We start from the raw sequence: 19,155 nt of genomic DNA on the forward strand, positions 1-19,155 counted from the left end.
GTGAAAGAACAAGGAGAGACGAACAGAGGGAAGAAGGGTTGGCCTGCTGTCTCTGTCGGTGGGCGTCTTTATCAGCACAGACAAGAGCATCGAGCTCATCATTTGTCACTTTCAATTCCTGTCATTCTATTAGGGGATTTAAATGTTCATCAGGTGTAACTGAAGCCTAGTAAAGGCCTAATATGCTCTGATAGACACCGGCCAATCTGCTGCATCAAAGTGCCATCCAATTAAGGTAAACACAAAAGTTTTTACTCAGCTCGCGTTGCTTCGAGGTTCTTTTGTGTGCATAGTGTCGGCCGTAAATTCGCCAGTTAAGGTAATCTCTTTGATAGACTGAGGGAAATTTGCATTGTTAACAGTTCCATCCAATTTTGGTCGAAGTGTCTTGATGAGAGTCTTTGGTCTATAATGAAAAATAAAACAATTTAGTTCTAGAGGGTTACTGCTGGGTTACTGAACGCTTGAATGACAGCAGTGTCACTGATTTGCTGCATCTGTTCACTAAATGTGTGAGTGCTGCGGAGCTGTTTGAATGTCAGCCTAAAGGCAAACGCTTGTGTTCGCATTTAAATGCCAGGGCGTCTTACCTTACATCTATCAGCAAATATCCTGAAAATAAATAGATTTAAAGTGCAACACGCACGCACGCACACACACGTGCACACAAGGCCTGTCAAATTTAAAGTCGCATTTTTCAATTTGTTCAATTAAGCAAATAAAAATATATTTAAAGCATGGCCAGAATGACACCAAAGTGGTAAATCCAAGAATTTCACCGTCAATCCACGTATCATTGTTCTAATATACATTACAATGTACAGTATAAACTATATACGTTATACACAGCCACCATCGAGATACAAAGTAATGACTAAAATCCAACAACTGTATATAGGAATATTTTGGGCATAGGTCTTGATTTTTCTTTTGACCTGACAAAAAAAAAAGGAAAATCCATATTTAAAATAAATGACTGTACAAATAAAAGAGGGTGTGAAACACATACATCTGTTGTCTGTTCCAGCCATATTCATACCAAATCCTGATTGAGTGACCATGATTAATAGGTCCGTAGTAGTAATTACTGTGTGTGTGTGTATATATGTATATGTACGCAAAAGCTACGGTTCAGTACACACCTTGATATTTACATCATTACATTTTTGAAAGAAAGAAATAAAAATGTTAAAAACATAAAAAGTAAATGAAAAAATAAATAGCAAAATAAAATGATAAATAAAATGATCAAATCTGCAGCTGCCCCGTGGCTCTCATATTTCCATTCTGACGCTGCTCCACTCAGCTCCCCTGCCTGCTTCCTGCTTGTGTGCTTCTCATCAATTGGAGGATTTTTCACTGCTTCTGCATTTGTGTGGTTTTTTTTTTCAGTCTTAGCCACGTTCAGATAAAGCTCTTTCATGGAAGTTATCATGGACAATGTATTACCAGCAAAAAAACTGATTTGGACTTAAAACCAGCCACACATGTTCTTTGACTTCTATCAACGGCTGCTGTAGCTTACTGGGAAACAATTGTATTTCCAAACAGCAGACCTGAGATCGCCTCTGTTTGGTATACAAGCTCTGATGTATGAACTATGAAAACAACAAAGTTATTTTGACACAGACGTAGGTCTGTAACTATACTCTTCTGTTGCCGTTCGTCCTGAATGACTCACACTCACACACTTTCGCCCTCTCTGAAAGTGACTCACAGGTGTATTCTGGTGACGGTGTTTTAAACGTCGGCATCAGTAAAGATAACAGAAATAATCTACGACTTCTTATACAGAAACGTAATCCAATCAAAAGGCCCGTTCCACAACAGCAGCAGCCTTATACCAGTATTTACTATTTACTGTATGCTGAGATATATTGACTTACTGACTGGAATTATTGATTATATTTGTGAAAATGCTAACTACATTTATAGGATCTTTCAGTACTGTATGTTGTCACAGTGCGCTGGAATGTCAGCAAATATAGTTTGCTTCTCTGTATCAAACTTATTTGTTAACCTATTTTGTTAATATGTCATTATAAAGGCTATCACATTCCTTTAATTTATTTATTATTGTACTTTATGTGGATTATTTTGTATTGTGGTGTATATTATGATTTAAATACATTTTTTTATGTTTAGAATTGTGTTCTAAATTTTATGTTCATTTAGAAATGTTTTGTCCAGAAATGCAATACATTACTGATTTTATTTCTCAGTGTTTCCTTTTTATCAAAAAACAAAAATATCACATTTGGAGTTTTTTTGTATGCAATGAATTGTGTTAAATATCATATTAATAATAATCATTATTATGTTCATTTTCATTTAATTTATATGCATATATTGTTGGGAAGGTACGGTAAAGTGACAGTTTATTATGTAACAGATATGTGCGTTATTAAATTCACTAAGTAATGTAGGGGAATTCAAATGTTATCAGATTCATCTTTATGAATTAATTCATAGAAGTTAATTTGGGCAGCCCTAAAATGTATATATGGTATCATTTTATTTTATGTATAATTGAATGGATCCGGTTCCTATTGAATGTTCTCGCTGTTTTCCAGCAAAATGTCCCAGCATAGGCGCAAAACTCAAAGAGAGTTAACTGGTGATCCGACAACACATCGTTCTGACCCTATGGGTTTTTTTTTTCCAAAATGTCCCAGCATAGGCACAAAACTCAAAGAGAGTTAACTGGCGATCCGACAACACATCGTTCTGACCCTACACTATAGAGTAAAACTCTCTCAAACAATAAGATAAATAACAATTTATTCAAAATATGGCAGTGGACATCAGTCCAGGGGCATTAATATAACGGCATGTAAGAGGAACAGCCCACAGAGGAGGAAGGCTAAGAAATGTGCGTGTATGAGGTTTTAGAGGTGTTCAGTCTGACACGTAGTGTCTCACTAAAGGCTAGACTTCCTGTCACCGATGACATTAGGTGCCAGGAGGAGTGGGGCGGTATGTAAATGTAGTTGTACCGTGGAGTTTGTATTGAATGCGTGTGGATGATAGTGTCCTGGTGGAAACAGACTTTAAGGCACCAATGATAGTGAAAACCACTGAAATCTGACACCATGAAACAGTGGTTTTCATCTCGCTCCAGGACCACAAACTTGAAATGACAAGCCTTGACCCAAATCAAGGAGAATTTTCAATTTTCTCAAATTTACCTAATGAAAAGATAATGTGGTTTGAACCTGAGATAAGATATCATAGTATGCTTCAAGCATAATGAAGTGAGACACTTCTGTGAAGTGCTCAGATCTTGAAGTGTCTTTAGAAGTATTAAGGAGTGTGAATAGGTGAGACTCTGCTTTTTTCTTAATATTTTTATTGCCTTAGTAAAGGCCCCCTGAGAATAGTCTGGGTTGCGACCCCTCAGTTGAGAATCACTGCCTTGAACAATACTCACCAGTATGTAACTGTACATAACTGATAAAAAACGTCAGTTAAAAGTGAACATGTAAAACATATTTATACATCTGATGATATAATACGTTAGTTAAAAGTGTTTTACTAACATATTTATACATCTGATGATATAATTTGGTTTTATTAAATTTAACGCCAAGGGTCTATGCAGTAATTTTAGTGACGGTTTTAGCCATAATCACAAACAGTCAATCTTTATACTAAGTTTGAAATAACAATACCTGGTAACGCAGGATCCACTTCTGTTTTGTTATTTTTCTGTTTTACCTTTTGCTCAAACACAATTTTCCAACAAAGCTGGTGATGATAAAAGAAGAACTAATTGCTGCACTAATTCATTAACAGTTAAATGTGGCAACATGTTTATCACTTTAAGTGATCGAATGGTTTGGCTCCACGTGTAGATGCTTGTGTCGTGTGGCTGCTGTTAATAGCTAAGATTCAGGTTTTCATGTCGATGTGTGAGCGCACAGACAGCTAATGAAGCGTAAGCTCTGCAACTGCAGGACTTAAGCCTGGCTTAGAAGAAATCACACCCTCGCAGACACACACGTAAACGCCTAAAAGGAGTGCATTAAGACCACTGGAGATAAGGGAACTTGATCATTAATCATAATCATCATCAGTAGTCCCTAGAGCAAAACTAACTCTGTGTTTCATGCTTTGTATGTTACGGTGCAGAGATCCAACCAAAGCGGTGTTGTTCCATAAAAAAGAAACTGTTAGGAGTTGTAGCTTTACTGCATCCTGTACGACGGTGAATAGCTCACTTAACAAGTAATCCTTGGTACTGCAAATTTGGTGTTCTGATGGAAAACTCTCTCTCTCTCTCTCTCTCTTTATATATATATATACACATATATATGTATATATATAGATATATAATAGCCAACGCCAAAACAACATGCATCAGATAAACTTGTAAATTTGTAGTGGCCGATGTTTGCCTCATTAACTGCCGTTGGCCATCAGGAAATGAACCGTTGGTAAAATGATAAAGATTTTATAAATGATGATCGTTCCAAGTGCTTTTGACTCAAGGTTCAATCATTCAGGAGTACACAGGCTACTGAGGGCCATAGCCAACGCCAAAACAACAAAACACTCAATATAATATAATAATATAATGTAATATTTGCCGTGGATCAGTCGTGACTTCTCTCACTCTCACTCCGGCTCCACACACACACACACACACACACACACACACACACACACACACACCTTTCTCCGACCAAACAATTGTCATGGAAACCACATGAAAACATAGCTCTTTTACATTTGATTTATTTTTATTTACAATTATTTTTACATTTTCACCTGAATATTTTTATTGAGCAGTACTGAAACAAACCGTCTCAATGAGAACATTTTTTTATCGTGCTAAAAATCACTCAAATAATGTTGTGGGCGATGTAGGCACTGAAACAGTCTTTAGGTTGATTAGTTAGCCGTCTAACAGGGGTTAAAAGTTATTTTTCAAACTTGTCATGTGAATTAAGGTTATCATAAAAATGATACATTAAAGGTTTTTTGTTTCATACGTTTGTTTAGTAGTTCAGTAATGTGTCCGTGGCCCAGGTTTAGGTTTAGGCCCAGATTTTCATCACTAATTGATCTTTATATGTAAATTAGGACTTTAACAGGACTGGACCTCATACTGAAGTACTACAGGACGTTCGGTTCGGTGCACCCCTAACATATTTGGTACAAATACACATGTGCCGTAAGTAAAAGTATGTCAAGGTGTGCAGAGCAAAACAAACACAACCCTTCCCTGGTACGGATTTGAAAGAACGAGGCTGGTGTGAGGAACTGGAGGAACTGAAGGGGCATGAAATTGATCAGTCATACAATGAAGGTATTGGAAAGAATTGTAGAAACGAGGCTGAGATAAGAGGTGAAGAACAGTGAGCAGCAGTGTGGTTTTATGCCCCGGAAAAATACTGAAGCTCGGAGCCCTTTTTGTTTTCCATGATAAGGGACAGGTTGACAGATGAGGTCAGGCAGCAGGCTCCTCCGACCATGGAGTCCTTCAGTGAAATAGACAAAAGGCTGAGGTTGAGGTTGAAGAATTTCACTGGGAGTGACCATTGTGGACGCTATTAAAAATGAGCAGATCAGAGGGACAGTTAAGGTGGAGCAGTATGGAGATAAGGTTAGAGAGGAGAGGAGGAGATGGTTTGGACATTGGAGATTTACTGAATTTACTGGACAAGGGTCGTTGGAGATGGAGTTGATAAGCAAGAGGAAAAGTGGAAGACCAGAGAAAGGTTTGTGGATATTGTGAAAGAGACATGATAGTTGGTGTAAAAGCAGAGGAGGCGGAGGACAGGGTGAGGTGGAGGCAGATGATCTGATGTGGCAACAACTAAAAAAAGAAACGAGACGCCCTGATAATTATGATGAACTGAGATGAATCAACATTCCTAAATATGACAGCATTCTGTACGCATCTGTTTTACATCTGTTTTTTTTTTGTGACATATCCAAATGATGAATTAATAATATGGAATTTATATTTTAAATTACTTAAAATTCAACGTTAAGCTGGTGGATATCACCTATTACCTCACGGTGCCTGGTACAACAGCTCTGTATTTGGTTTCCAAAGAGTGAATCCCCATCCTCAACATTATTAATCAGGCTACAGTGCCTTACAATCCATTTGACAATTGTGTTAGTCAGTTTTTCAGCCAAAGACTTACTTACTGCCGTGCCCTCGGTGAGGCTGCTCTGCTGCTGCTGGCTGTGGAAGAACAGACTGATACTGATACTGGCTGTTTTTGAGAATTATTTAAAGCTCTGTGTCCTTTTTCAACATCATTTAATTCCATTAGTCGGTCATGATGTCAGTCGGCATTTGCATTAAAGGAATTAAGGAATTTTGAAGAATAATAATAATAGTAACAAGATAACATTTAAATAATGAAATAAAAATGTCACAGCAGCTGCTGCTAACGATGCTCTGACTACAGCCTCTTCAACTGTCTAGATTTACAACTCAGACTCATCTTCTAACAGAGACTCATTTTTTTAATTTTAATTTTATTTATTAGGCTTATAACCTATATATGAGTCTTAAAAATATAAGTATACATTGTTAATTGTTAAATAAATTAAAACAAACAAACAAAAAAACAAACTTCCAATGAACCATTTTAGGAGCCAGACAAGTCATGTCTTTTTAAGGGAGCTGAGAAAAGGAAGGACATTCTGCACTGTAAAACACAGCTGTGTACCTTTTTGTACTCAACCACTTCACCTTGCTCTTGAAAAAGACTGTTTATGCTGCTCCCTGAAAAAAGACAAATGATTGTGTTGTCACCTGTTCAGTAACCTACCTTGGACGCTAACTGGTGTTTTCATGTAACAAATTGGATAAAATGTTATTGCCCTGAATCTGACAGCGACAAATAGCTTTGATTTATTTTTTCTTACATAAATTTTTTGATTACATCATTCAAAGTTGAGATTAGTTTGAAGACTATTTTGACCACGACTGTATAAAAAGAATACTGCCATCAAAAAGCACCTTATATATTTCCAGTGTTTACAAACCAAATGTTTTTTCCTAGTATGAACATGTAGTACTTTAGATTGATATAGTAATTTAATTTCAAACATAATGTGCGATTAATTTTACATAATGAATTTTAAAAATTGTAATCATTAGCCAGCCTTATTATAACCGTAATAACATTTCAGTGTAGAGATGGTGCCTGGAGAACTAACGCTGTCTGACTAACAGTAATTAACAGTAATTTGTCATTATCTAAAAGCCAGAGATAATCACTTTGTTTAAATGTTAGCTCGTGTAAGTGGTGATACAGTAACAGACACAGATGCTGCACACGGGCAGCAGGTGAACACTGGTCGTTGGAGAATGTAGGGAGAAAAACGAGAATTTAGAATGAAATACATTTTATTTATTCAGTGGAAGAACGGTGATCAAACACCACAGGAACGTCAAGAAAGCACCCGTACTGTGAGTCAAGTCTGTATTGATAAAATATCTCTGTCGTCTTGACTTAAACATTCTCTCTTTTCAAGCTGGAGCACTCTCAGTTCAGCACTCCTCACCTCTGTATGAACTTTCCATCATAACTCCAGAGGTTGAGGCATACTTTGTTAGTTTTTGCAGCAGCATACCATGAGGAAATGCGGGTATTGTTTTGTTGAGCAGCTGCTGAAGAAAGCGTCAACCCAGATGTCTGATGATGTTGTTCGCAGGTATCACACTGTCATCTGCTTTTAGTCTCCTCCGTCTCCTTTTCTGGTTTTCAACCACACTCTTTTCCCTCCACACTTTTCTTCTTTAGCGGCTCTATAAATAGCCCCTGCATTCTTTTCTACAACATCTATACCCCTGCGGATGTTTTCCCTCGGGAAACTTAGGCAGGTTTGAGCAGCAGAATAGTCTGCTTTTCAGTGCTGTCCCCTGAGGAATGGAATAGACTCGCTGGACCTGAGCATCTTCCACCCTCCATCATACGGCAAACATGATGCCTGGCAGGGATGTGCATAGCGGGGTCCCGTGCTCAACTCAAGAGCACCTGCTAAAATAAGATTTAATAAGGCGCTGTTGTGCTTGAAGTACGGTGGCCAGAATAATGTGAATCATCTCGTCACAACCACACCAGAGAAGCAGACGTTCCACCGCCCACTCTTTCTGACCCGATCTTCGTGTATTTATTTATTTATTTTTATTTTTTCCTCTTGAAAAAGTGCTGTCTCTTCTGCATTTTATGCTGATATTATAGAAAAGTTGCTCAGTGCACAGTTTCCTGATTCATTTCCATATGAATTTTGGATGCTGCTGTGGCCATGAGGTGCGCTGTTGTGTTTCCAGTGTAAAAATACTTAGACCAAAAAAATACTCAGTCCATACAGATGCTGCCGGTCCATAAGTGATATACAGTAATAGATGGCCCAATTTCTGGATTTGTTTTTGTTAAACCGCAAACTTTTAGTAGTACTACATTCATGGCTATGGCTAAGTATTTGCACGGCATTTTTCATGTAGTAAATTTGTTCAACCAGTAATGGGCAGCAAGGTCCTCTACATCGGTACATCAGTGTTAGGACGTTTTAATACTAAAATTAAATGGAAGAACATATATTTATACACACACACACACACACACATATATTTATATGTACACTCCAATTCTCTGCATTTAATTCAGTACATCGTATGAATACATGTAATACAGAAGTTAGGAAGAGTTCTTATACAGCTTTATTTTATAAATTCAATTTAAAACATTTTTAAACCATCTCTGTGCCGCTGCCAGAGCGTTACCATTTTATCTTCTCTGGCATCTTTGGCATCTCCTTCAACATGTCCAACATTAGAACGAGCCACACACACACGCTCTTGGTAAGGTGCTGGAAGGCAGACGGTAAAAAAAAAAAAATTAATTGAATGAAAAGTTAAAAAAAAAACAAACAAATTCATGCTTTGGGTCCTCCAGCTCTTCTGAGCTTTTACTGCTCTTTCCTGAGTGTGTGTGACCTAGATCACGGTAGATCATGGCCTACCTGTAGATCGCAAAGGGATTGTGGTGGATTATAGCAATTACTTTGACCCCAACATAATATATATATATATATATAAAATGCTCAGTTTATCTGAGTAAATATATATTTAACATTTACAGTTCAGGTAGATCACTTTAGCCTGGTCATTTGAATCGTATGATGTGGTCGTCCTGTTCTACATCATCATAATCATCTCTGTCAGACACTTTAATTTCCAGATTGGTTTGTGGTGGGTTCATGTCTAGGGTTTTGACAGGGAAAAATATGCTTTTTGAATTTTTTTCTTTTTTACTGTACTATACGATTTTTTTTTACCCAAATACATTTTGTATTTACTCAGTGGTGAACAGGGAGGGGGAGTGAGAGAACGTTCCTCTCAGTACATCTCTGGAACACACTGTTATTTGGAGTACAAAGACCGTCCCTTATTCAGAGTATTAGGCTGATGCACAATGAAGTACAGCGTTTACAGCCAGGCTGACTTTGATACTTTGGTGTATATGATTTGTTTTGGAATGTATAAATGAACAGCATGTGAGTGCAGTAGGATGAGCAACGTTAACAATAAACACGCTGGGATGCACATTTTTGTAGACAAAGTTTAAATATTTCCTAATTTATTTACATCTTTCAAGACTGGACAAGCCGTACTAAAGCACGCTGAGACTGATCGTGACGTATCACTGTATTTTCTGTTCTGTAGAGGATGATTCTAACAACTCTGCCGTGTAACTCTGTTCACAGGTCAAAGGGTAGAGGTAAAATGAGTAATGAGATTAAGTCAGTAAGTCATGCAGCGGTCTTCTCCCTGTCTTTCTATGTTGCTGAAGGACAAAATGCACCGCAACAGAAAAGCTGTGAGAAAAAGACGAGCCTCCTGGGATAAAACCTTAGCTAGAGCTTTGGGAGAGATGAGAGCAGGAGAAGGAATAGGAGGGAAGATGTTGTGTTGAGGTGTGGAGGTAATAAGATGAGGCTTTAATGATTCCTACGGGGAAAATGAAACCAATATGAGATGTACGTTGAAAGAAAGAAGTTTGACATTTAATGTGAAAAGGAGATAACACTTTCTTATTTCATTTTACCATTCTGAAAATGGGCAAAACTCAGCAGAAAAATTAGACTTTAGGTGCAAGACTGTTGTTTCTTTAAATAAATATACTGACCATAACTGGACCACACAAATGTTTGGTGCACATTTGATAGTTTATTCTAATAATTAACCATTTATTTTGAATAAAAATAGTTCATATAAATTTGAGAATTTTTGATTTTTTTTTAGCTATCTGTTATTTTAATATACATAATAAACTACAGGTAACTCTACTGCAGTTTTTAAAAATATGAACAGGTATCAAATATATGGTTCAAATGATCATTTCAGTATTTACAGAGAAGTTTTGCCTTGACTTTTATGCTTGAAACACATGTAAGCAACATTCTTTGTGTCTAACTAGGATTTGTTATTTTTTAAATTGAAGATTTGGGCTTGTTAAACACACTATGATGAAACCTGATCAGAGATGAGTGTCTTACTGTGTGTGTCTGATTCAAGGTTCTGTTTTAATTCAGCCTTCTCTGGGCGTTGATTTTTAAAGAAAAAGCTTTTTAGAAAGAGAAGGTGTTGATGAAATAATTACATCACCGTCATAGTCACTGTCTAGCCAAAGAGCGTGTGTGTGTGTGTGTGTGTTACGTGGTCACGACCATTTCTAATACTGTTCCTGTTCTTTAGAATTGCAGACCTTGAAGGGAATATATGATACGACACTCTTAATCAAATTCAAATGGTTCATTGATGTGTGATTTAAATGTCGTAACATGCATCACTAACATACTGTAAACACAGTCATTCACATTAGTGAATTAAAATCCAAAGTTGCAGAAGGAGGCACATGACAGTTGACACAGTGTTGTTGCCGTAGTTCAAGTTACTGCTCGGTGACTGTCATCACCCTTGACAGGGATCCCTCAGTTGAGTGCTGGTTAAATGAACACCACGGGGACCGGCTCTTCAGTCACTGGGTCTGCCGTGATAACACACCCACACGTGTGTTTGGATCATTTCTTAATATATTTTGTTTAAACAGCAACATAGCAGAACAAATTCCCCAGGTGAGCAGTGGAATTGAATCAGTCGACACCAGCGCGCTGCTCTTATCACGTCACTTTGCCTGACTGATGAGAGGCGCTCACACCAGTGTAATTGTCTGCATCCCATTTGTGACCTTAGTTGCTGTGTGCGAGAAGTCACTGCATCATCAATACAAGACGACAGGACATCAGCACCCGTAGGGAGGGAGACACAGACAGAAGGCTGGTAGAAGGGGGGGAAAGGGGGGGTGAGAGGATGGTGGCACTGCCATCTGTCTGTGTGTTCTGACCCATTGCCCTCATCAACGGCCCAAGGCCCAAATTAGGAAAAGTGACACTCCAGAAAATCGCATGTGAATGCTGGTGGATGTGTGTTTCTGAGAGAAGAAAAGAGAAATTTAAACTCACGAGGCCAATGTTTGGCTAAATATTTTATGCAAAACCGTTCCTGTCTTGATAAACCTAAATAGTCATGTGCAATACTTCATCCCAATTAGTGTCTTACAAGGGGGTGATTTCTGAATGTTGAGGACCCATGTGTCATCACTTCCAGACCCTGGGGTCAACTGAGATTCTTCAAGTCAATTTTAATGATCTCTGAGCAATAACTTGAACATCATCACGAAAGTCCGGCTGAAACTACTAACACTGTATACTGCAGTATCTACAGTATATAGTATACATAATAAAGCAGCACTTTTTTTACACTGCAGTTTTTTAGGCTCCACATACGTATGTGAGCATTTCATAAACTACACACATACGTATGTGAGCATTTCATAAACGGCCGATTCTAATAAAGAAAGGTCTGATGAAATGGTTGGATTCAGATTGAGCTTTTTGATGTAGGCCATCTACAGTATGGTTGCAGGCAGCTGGGCTGCAGCCAAACATCAATGAAGAATTTATCAGATCAATAATGCATGTCCTAAGAGAAGAAAATGTCTTGTGGAATACTGTGTTTAAAATGTCGTCTTTTTGACGATGGGAAGGTCACAGATTTTTATTTTTTAATTTTAGTTGGAATGCATCAAATTTGTCACATACGACTGAATGTAAAACTGAATGTTAAAAACAGCAAAATATGAAACAAATACAGAGGGAAAAGTTTTATCTCAATAAATGATGGATAGAACTTGGAAAATATCAACTATTTTTTTGTTTTTATTGTTCTGTCCATTAGTGCTTAAAGATCATGCACCCAGCTCCAATACATCTGCTGTTTCATGATGGATTCGTATTTGATTGCAATTTTTCAGCGTGTGGGAAACATTAATCCAGATCCAATTTTAAACTACATTTTCAGACATGCCTGCAGACATTTGTTGTTTCACTCTCCAGTTCTTTAGTGAACAAACTGTATTCTGCCACAGCAAGATATTTTCAATTTTGGCTCATTAGTCCAATGCCCTGCAGTCTTTTTTTTTTCAGCCCACTTTTTATGTTTTTGTTCACGGCCGAGTTGCTTGGCCATGTTTTCCATGTTAAGGCAAAACTGTGATTCTTCTGTGAAAGGCACTTTTTGCCAGACTTGTTTTGGGCAGTGGCTGAGCAGTTTCGCCTGTTCTGGCACTGCTGGATATTTTATGGGTCTGTACTCACTTTTGCCACAGTGTGAAAGTGCGTTCGCTTGAGTTTGGCTGTTACCCAGCCCTTTGGCTACATGGTTACCTCACTAAGTGACCGTGTTAAGAAACCGGGCAACTGTTAGCACCTGTTTGCTCTTAACTAACTGACTGTAACTTATACATCTGACTATAATTCTCTTTTTGACATTTTCTGTTTCTTTCTGTTTTCATGGCTACAAATGAAAACATTTATACATCAGAAATATCAGACTATTTTAAAGTACAAATGTATTCAAAAATGATTTTAGTTTTTATGTATCCATGTTAAAGGCACTGGTACTGTATATACCACTGTATAAAATGTCATTATAGATCATGAGACCTCACATGTTTATGTACAGACCAACTACTGACTGACTGTGGAGAGTCATAGAGTTGTTAGAATGGTGTGTATAACTCTCTGTTTCTGTTGTTCTAATCGTCTCCTCTCTGTCTGCAGTGAATCTACTCGACACCACAACAATCACAGGAGACTGGGGCTGGCAAACATATCCATCACATGGGGTAAGGTTCAAAAGTACAGCTGATTCAAATTCATCAATCAAACCACTGGAAATCCTGTTTTAGTTTAAATGTGACACTAACAGCTCTGACTCTGAAGTCGGCTCCACTGAGGTGGTGTAGGTCTAGGTAGCGGTGAGCAGGAATCACACGCAGAAGTGAAGGTCAGGAGTATCGTCCTTTGCCGTCAAACTGCTTGGCTAAGTTAGCGGACCAACTTCACTTTGTTTGTCTACAGTAAGTGACACACAAGAACAGCAACAGAGAGTGGAGCAGAGAACAGTGGACAAACTCTCTTGGATAAAAGGTGAATGTCTTAGTGAAATCAAGAGCCAGACTCGGTGACAGTGGTCAGTAGGTCAGCACCACATGAACTCCAGTCTCCTGTCATTGGCTGCAAGGCACATTTATCTTACATATTTTAAGGCAGTGGAAGACGTTGAGCGTCTGAAGGGACAGAGATGAAAGAAGAAAAGAATGGATGACGGGGGGACAATGATACCGTATTAGCATATGATGATGCTACATCATAATGGGTACGGTGATGAATTAGGATTCCAGCAGTAAGTCGCCACTGTCATCCCTGAGTCCCCCAGCTGTGGCAGCTTAGAGTCCATACAACAGAAGAGATGTTATTGAATGGCAGCCAGGAAGAACAGATGCACTATCTTTATGTCCTCCCCTAAAAAAACAAAGATGAGGATCTTAAAGAAAACCACTTCTCAGGTATGAAGTCAGAGGGAAAAGTCAAATCTTTTCAGTCTTAATATTTTATACTCTCATTGTAGCTAACTGTCTAACTGTAGCCACAGCTACTGGAAAACTAGTGTGGCCTGTTGGTTTTTGACACAGATGATTAATCAGTACAGATATTTTTTTTTATAAAACATTGGTTGATTCTTTAGCAAAAATCTTTCTTAAAAAAAAAAACATGTTCATTAAGGCATTAGGTTCATCAGATTCTCCAAATTGACCTTAGTCTGAGTGGGAGTGTGACTGATCGTCAGGAGATTATGAAAGAATATGAAGTAATTGCAGAAAATTACAACAGGTTACAGCAGCTGCTGTTATGACTCTTACTAGACAGTTTAAACAGAGTTTACAGTTTGTAGTTTTAAGAAATAAAATCCTCCACTAAATGTAAAGACATGGCAGCATGTGAATGCTGGGTAAAATAATGCATTTGTTTGTTTTGTTTAATCTCAAGCTCAAGCAGACTCCTTTTTTTTTTACATTTAAACTGCATTTCTAACACAGAACCTGACATACTGAGGTGAACGTTTGTAGGACTGAAAAAGAAACATCTTAGAGGAAAGTGAAAAGGTGTAAAGAAAGAGAGAGAGAGAGAGAGAACAAAAATATTTCCTGTTGTTTTTTGTTCTCGTTAGGGAAGATTAAGATGTGTTCTGTTCAGTTTTGTATTTAGGTGTGTGTGTGTGTGTGTACGTGTGTGTGTGGCTGCGGCTGGGGAGAAGGAAGGAGCTTCGTTTAGATCACATCATGACAGATCAGGTGTTCGGCGCAAGAGGGTTCTTTCTGTCCAATTTATTCAGACACTGGTTAGCACAGTGAGTTGTCCGAGGAGCATCTCCTCTGTTTTTCTTTCTCTTACTCTGTCTCCCTCACAAATAAACACACAGTCATGCACGCATCCACACACACACACACACACACACACACACTCGGAGGCTGTCAAACTGGGAAGGAAAACTTCATTATCCTCCAGTACGATCAGTGTTGGCCATGACAGGTTCATCTCCCGGCCACCCTAAAATCAATACAGCTGACAGCAGTGTGTGTGGGTGTGTGTGTGTATGCATAATGGTTAACGTGGTCTGTGTGAGCCATGAAGTGGATGACAAAATGATGAGCTGACATGTCAGAAGTCAGCAGACAGTGGCCTTTACTGCAACACCTTCACACTGTCTCACATACAAACATCACATTCTCTTCCACTGCATGTTGTTGAATGAAACCCGACGGTCAAACTGGCCGTGATTTAGCAGCTGAGCAGCAGGTTCTATACTAGTTCAGGTGTATATGACAAATAAAAATCAATGATCTTGAGGCTCATACTTTCTGTACCTGTTACAAGTCCCTCCTCTTCCTCTGATCCCAGTTGACTTTTGGAGATGTTGTCTGGCACCTGCTGCGACGTTTCATCACAGGAAATAAGGCTGTGCTTTGAATTTGAATGTGGTGAGTGACTAAGTGTCAATCAGCAGTGGAAGTAACTCAGGGGGTTCAATTGTTAAAAAAAAAACATTTCCAACATTAGAAAATAATTGACTTGTGCCGCAGAGTTAAACTAAATTTTCTTTAACTCTGTTAGTTGTTGTTCCTCGTGACTTCAGGTGATCGTGTTAAAGCAGAAGTTATTTGTTTAGAAATTAATAAGAAATGAGATCAGTGGAACAGATACAGTAGTTAGTTGGTCTTCAGTCTGGTACTTTCTTAAGAAAAGAAACTTCTGTATCTGTGCAAGGGAAGCACGATGAGGTCCCAGCTCTTTTAGCTCCTCTCCTCCAACATCTCTGTACCATAACATCCCTGACAGCCTTCAACTATCAGCTCACTTATTCTACTCACAATGATTTATTTATTTGACCGAAAAAAGAGTTTTCAAAAAGAGTTTTAGCCACAAAACACTAGCATAAAACCTAGTGTTTTCAGCAGATGATGCTGTAAGGCTCTGCTTTAAACATTAATCAAAGGAGACACCGTCGGCAGTGAATACTGTGGAAACTCTTTCATCATCACAGAAACTAACCCCTGCCTTTGAACATCTTTGGTGTGTCCCTAAATATTTATTATTTGGGACAAGTAAGGACAAACAAATATATACCATTCATTTTTACCAACCCTGGTCCTGCTTTGACAAACCTAGATTTGTTGGAGACATCGAAGTACTTCCTGTTATTCCTTAAAAACTCCTTTAAGAACCCTCAGAAAAAAAAGTTTATTTACCAGAAACCAGCGTAAATCCAGAACAGACAGATGCTAGGATTTAAACGTTTGTCTCTCCGAGGCCTCAAACGTCTGTGACAAGTTTTATAATTGTATTTTTCTCAAGCACTGAACTGTGATTTGGCCTTTTTGAAGGTTCAGGAACTTAACCCAACATGTGTACGTGCTGTGACCTTTTAAAATGATCGAATCTTCTCTGAATCGTCTGGATTTATTTTCTTAGACGATCTAATGGACAGTAGCAGGTTGCGACCCCTGTGTCCTACAGAAATGGGATTGTCTCCTGGCCACGTCCTTACTTTTTGCTTTAGAAAAAACACATGCTGTACCTTCTAGCTGCAGTATGAAAATAATATTTAAATGGTCTTTCTGTAAATTGTGATTAAAGGTTATTAATACTAAGGTCAAACGGTACTTCAATAGCAGGTCACAAATATGTGACATGTGTGTATTCACGTAACAGGGGATAGTTATTTTATTAACATGTTTACATTTTGATCATTAGTACATGTAGTAAAGAGCAGGAAATGACTTCCTTAACAACACAGTAGTTATCAGTGTAAATGCAGCCTTTGATTTTTTTTAAATGGTTAATTAATTCCAGTATTAACTAAAAATAGATTAATTATTTTATTGATAAAGGATTGCTATTTTATAGCATTAACGTAACATAATAAACTTAATAAGAAAAGAACTTTAAGATAGGAAATAAAATATATGTTTCAAATCTGCCATATGGGATTTCCTCTACTGAGAGAGTGAAAAAAAATTGCCAAGTGGTGTCAATTCTCACACACACACACACACACACACATCAGCTGGATGGAGTTTTGATGTCATGATCATGGAAATCCTTTTTGTTGTGTTTTCCAAATATTACATTCTATGCAAATCCTTCTGATCCCAGTGCCCTGATGATCTGTTTGTAGTTCCAGTTGTAGTTTTTTTTTGTAACTCCTGGTGAGAATCACAAGAATCTATGGTTAAAAGAAAATCAAATAAATGGTTAGGAATCCAAGGACGAGTTTGAGAGTCACGGAGTGGTAGGACAGGAATAATGAGGCAGTCAGAAAGGTTGTACACCTCACTAATTAGCCGAGGTCTTCATAGGTTCAAGGAGAGTTTGACTGTAGCTGATACAAAAGAAGAGAGGGTGAGAAATGAAGGAAAGGGTGAGGTGGGTGAGACTTCCTACATTTCAATAATCCCAGTGGCCTGTGGGTCATGGTGCCAAACAAAGGTGTGTGAGCAGAGGCTGTAGGGAAGGACTTGATGAAGCTTTCATGAAAACTCATCCTTCTAATCCAAGGTAATGTTCAGCTGCGGGCTGTGAAGGGGAGATTTGCCAGGTTGTCACTTTCTCCTTCAATTACAGCTCCGTTCCCTGAGAATCCTACCATCAGATGTGTTTAGTCTTTTTACTGTTTTTTTAAATCCACAAATGCCAAATAACATGTATGTAAACGCCTAATATAATTTGTTATTTGGGGTTGAAACACGACCCCAAGAATCAGTGTATCTGTGTATGGTATATAAAAAAGTCACTCAATAAGTGTTAAAGTCTCTCACTGTAATTGTTTTTGTGATAAAGTCAGAGTAGATGTAAAGAAGAATGTTCATTCGTTTGTGTATGAAGCTAACTGGGCCAGACCCCAGACTGAAACTACAGTATTAACAGCAATTATAGTCATAATAATCATAGTGAAAATAATCGTAATGGCGGCTCCAGGTGTGCAGAGTAATGATAATTCTTATTTCTTCTTCTATATTTTATGATTTCATATGTCCTAACTGTCGTCTTCACACCTCACACTCATCTCCATCCACTCCAACCTGCCTGTTTCTGTTCTTCACTTCTTTGTTGTGGATGGTTGATGGTACCTGTAGTTATCAAGCTGAAGCTTCTACACCTCTATCTTTTCACTTTTGTTGACACACATTTATTTTTTTCTTACTCCTACTGTACTTTCATTACAATTTACTACAAAGCAAACTTCTGTTTGTCCAGTTGTTCTTCCACCTGCTCCCTGTCGTCACCAAAGACTACAGTGTTATTTCCATCAGGGTCCATGGAGCCCCCCTGCCTGAATGAATCGGTCAACTTGTCCGTCACTAGAGTTGATCCCTGGTGTAAGCCCACTCTGCCCCTAACTACTGTCCCGTTGGTCGTATACATGTCCTAAACCACTATGGCATACTTCTCTGCTACTCCTGCCTGTCTCAGACAGCACCCCCGTCCCTCCCTCAGCACCCTATCATGTGCTTTCTGTAAATCCACAAAGGCAGAATGCAACTCCTTATGACCTTCTCAACTTTTCTACCATCCCTGTGGAAGTGAAAAATCACATCTGTAGAACTTTCTATGGGCATAAAACCAAAGTGCTGCTCACTGATCTGAACCTGACTTTAACAACCACATTCAGAATCCCGCCCTCAACTTCTACCTTAAAGTTCATGACCGTCTCTGAAACTCTGTTCACGTCCAAAATACTCTTTACAAACTATCCTCTCAGAATGATCCCGACTTCATCTCTACACCGCGGGAACAGGGGCTCGATGCCACCTCCCATTGTTCCAGGCCCTGCTTCTCTTCCATCTTGTCTCCTGGGCACAGCAGATCCACTCTTCCTCTCTCTGTCACTGAGCAAACGCTACCAAGCAGTAGTTGATTTCTGAGACCCGATAAAAAACTATTGTACTTGTGTCTAAATCAGAGATACTTTAATCATTAAATAATTGTTCCACGGACTCTTTAGTTAAGGTTAAGCGTTACCTAATTACAAATTTTATATATTAATAGGAACAGTACTATTTTTGTTTGGTAATGCTAGAGCAAAAATAGACTCTGCTAAAGACTGATTTACACCACCACGTAACTGAACAAATTGAACTACTTACCTCCTTATTTTTTAACTGTTAAATCAGCTACATTTTCTACAGAGCCAAGGATTTATATATATATATATATATA

General features: G+C 38.3%; 1 protein-coding gene across 3 annotated transcripts in view; it reads left to right on the plus strand.

Annotated features, from left to right (window-relative positions):
• Nucleotides 1-19,155, plus strand: part of epha8 (eph receptor A8) — an 85,816-nt gene that overhangs the window by 43,993 nt on the left and 22,668 nt on the right. For all 3 annotated transcript variants that reach the window (XM_025059894.1, XM_008321024.3, XM_017036719.2), the window contains one exon: nucleotides 13,156-13,220. In XM_025059894.1, coding sequence (XP_024915662.1) covers nucleotides 13,156-13,220 — 65 coding nt within the window. The remainder of the gene's footprint in view (nucleotides 1-13,155; nucleotides 13,221-19,155) is intronic.

Source organism: Cynoglossus semilaevis, chromosome 11 (genome assembly GCF_000523025.1).
Source record: "Cynoglossus semilaevis isolate Cse_v1.0 chromosome 11, Cse_v1.0, whole genome shotgun sequence".
Taxonomy (NCBI): domain Eukaryota; kingdom Metazoa; phylum Chordata; class Actinopteri; order Pleuronectiformes; family Cynoglossidae; genus Cynoglossus; species Cynoglossus semilaevis.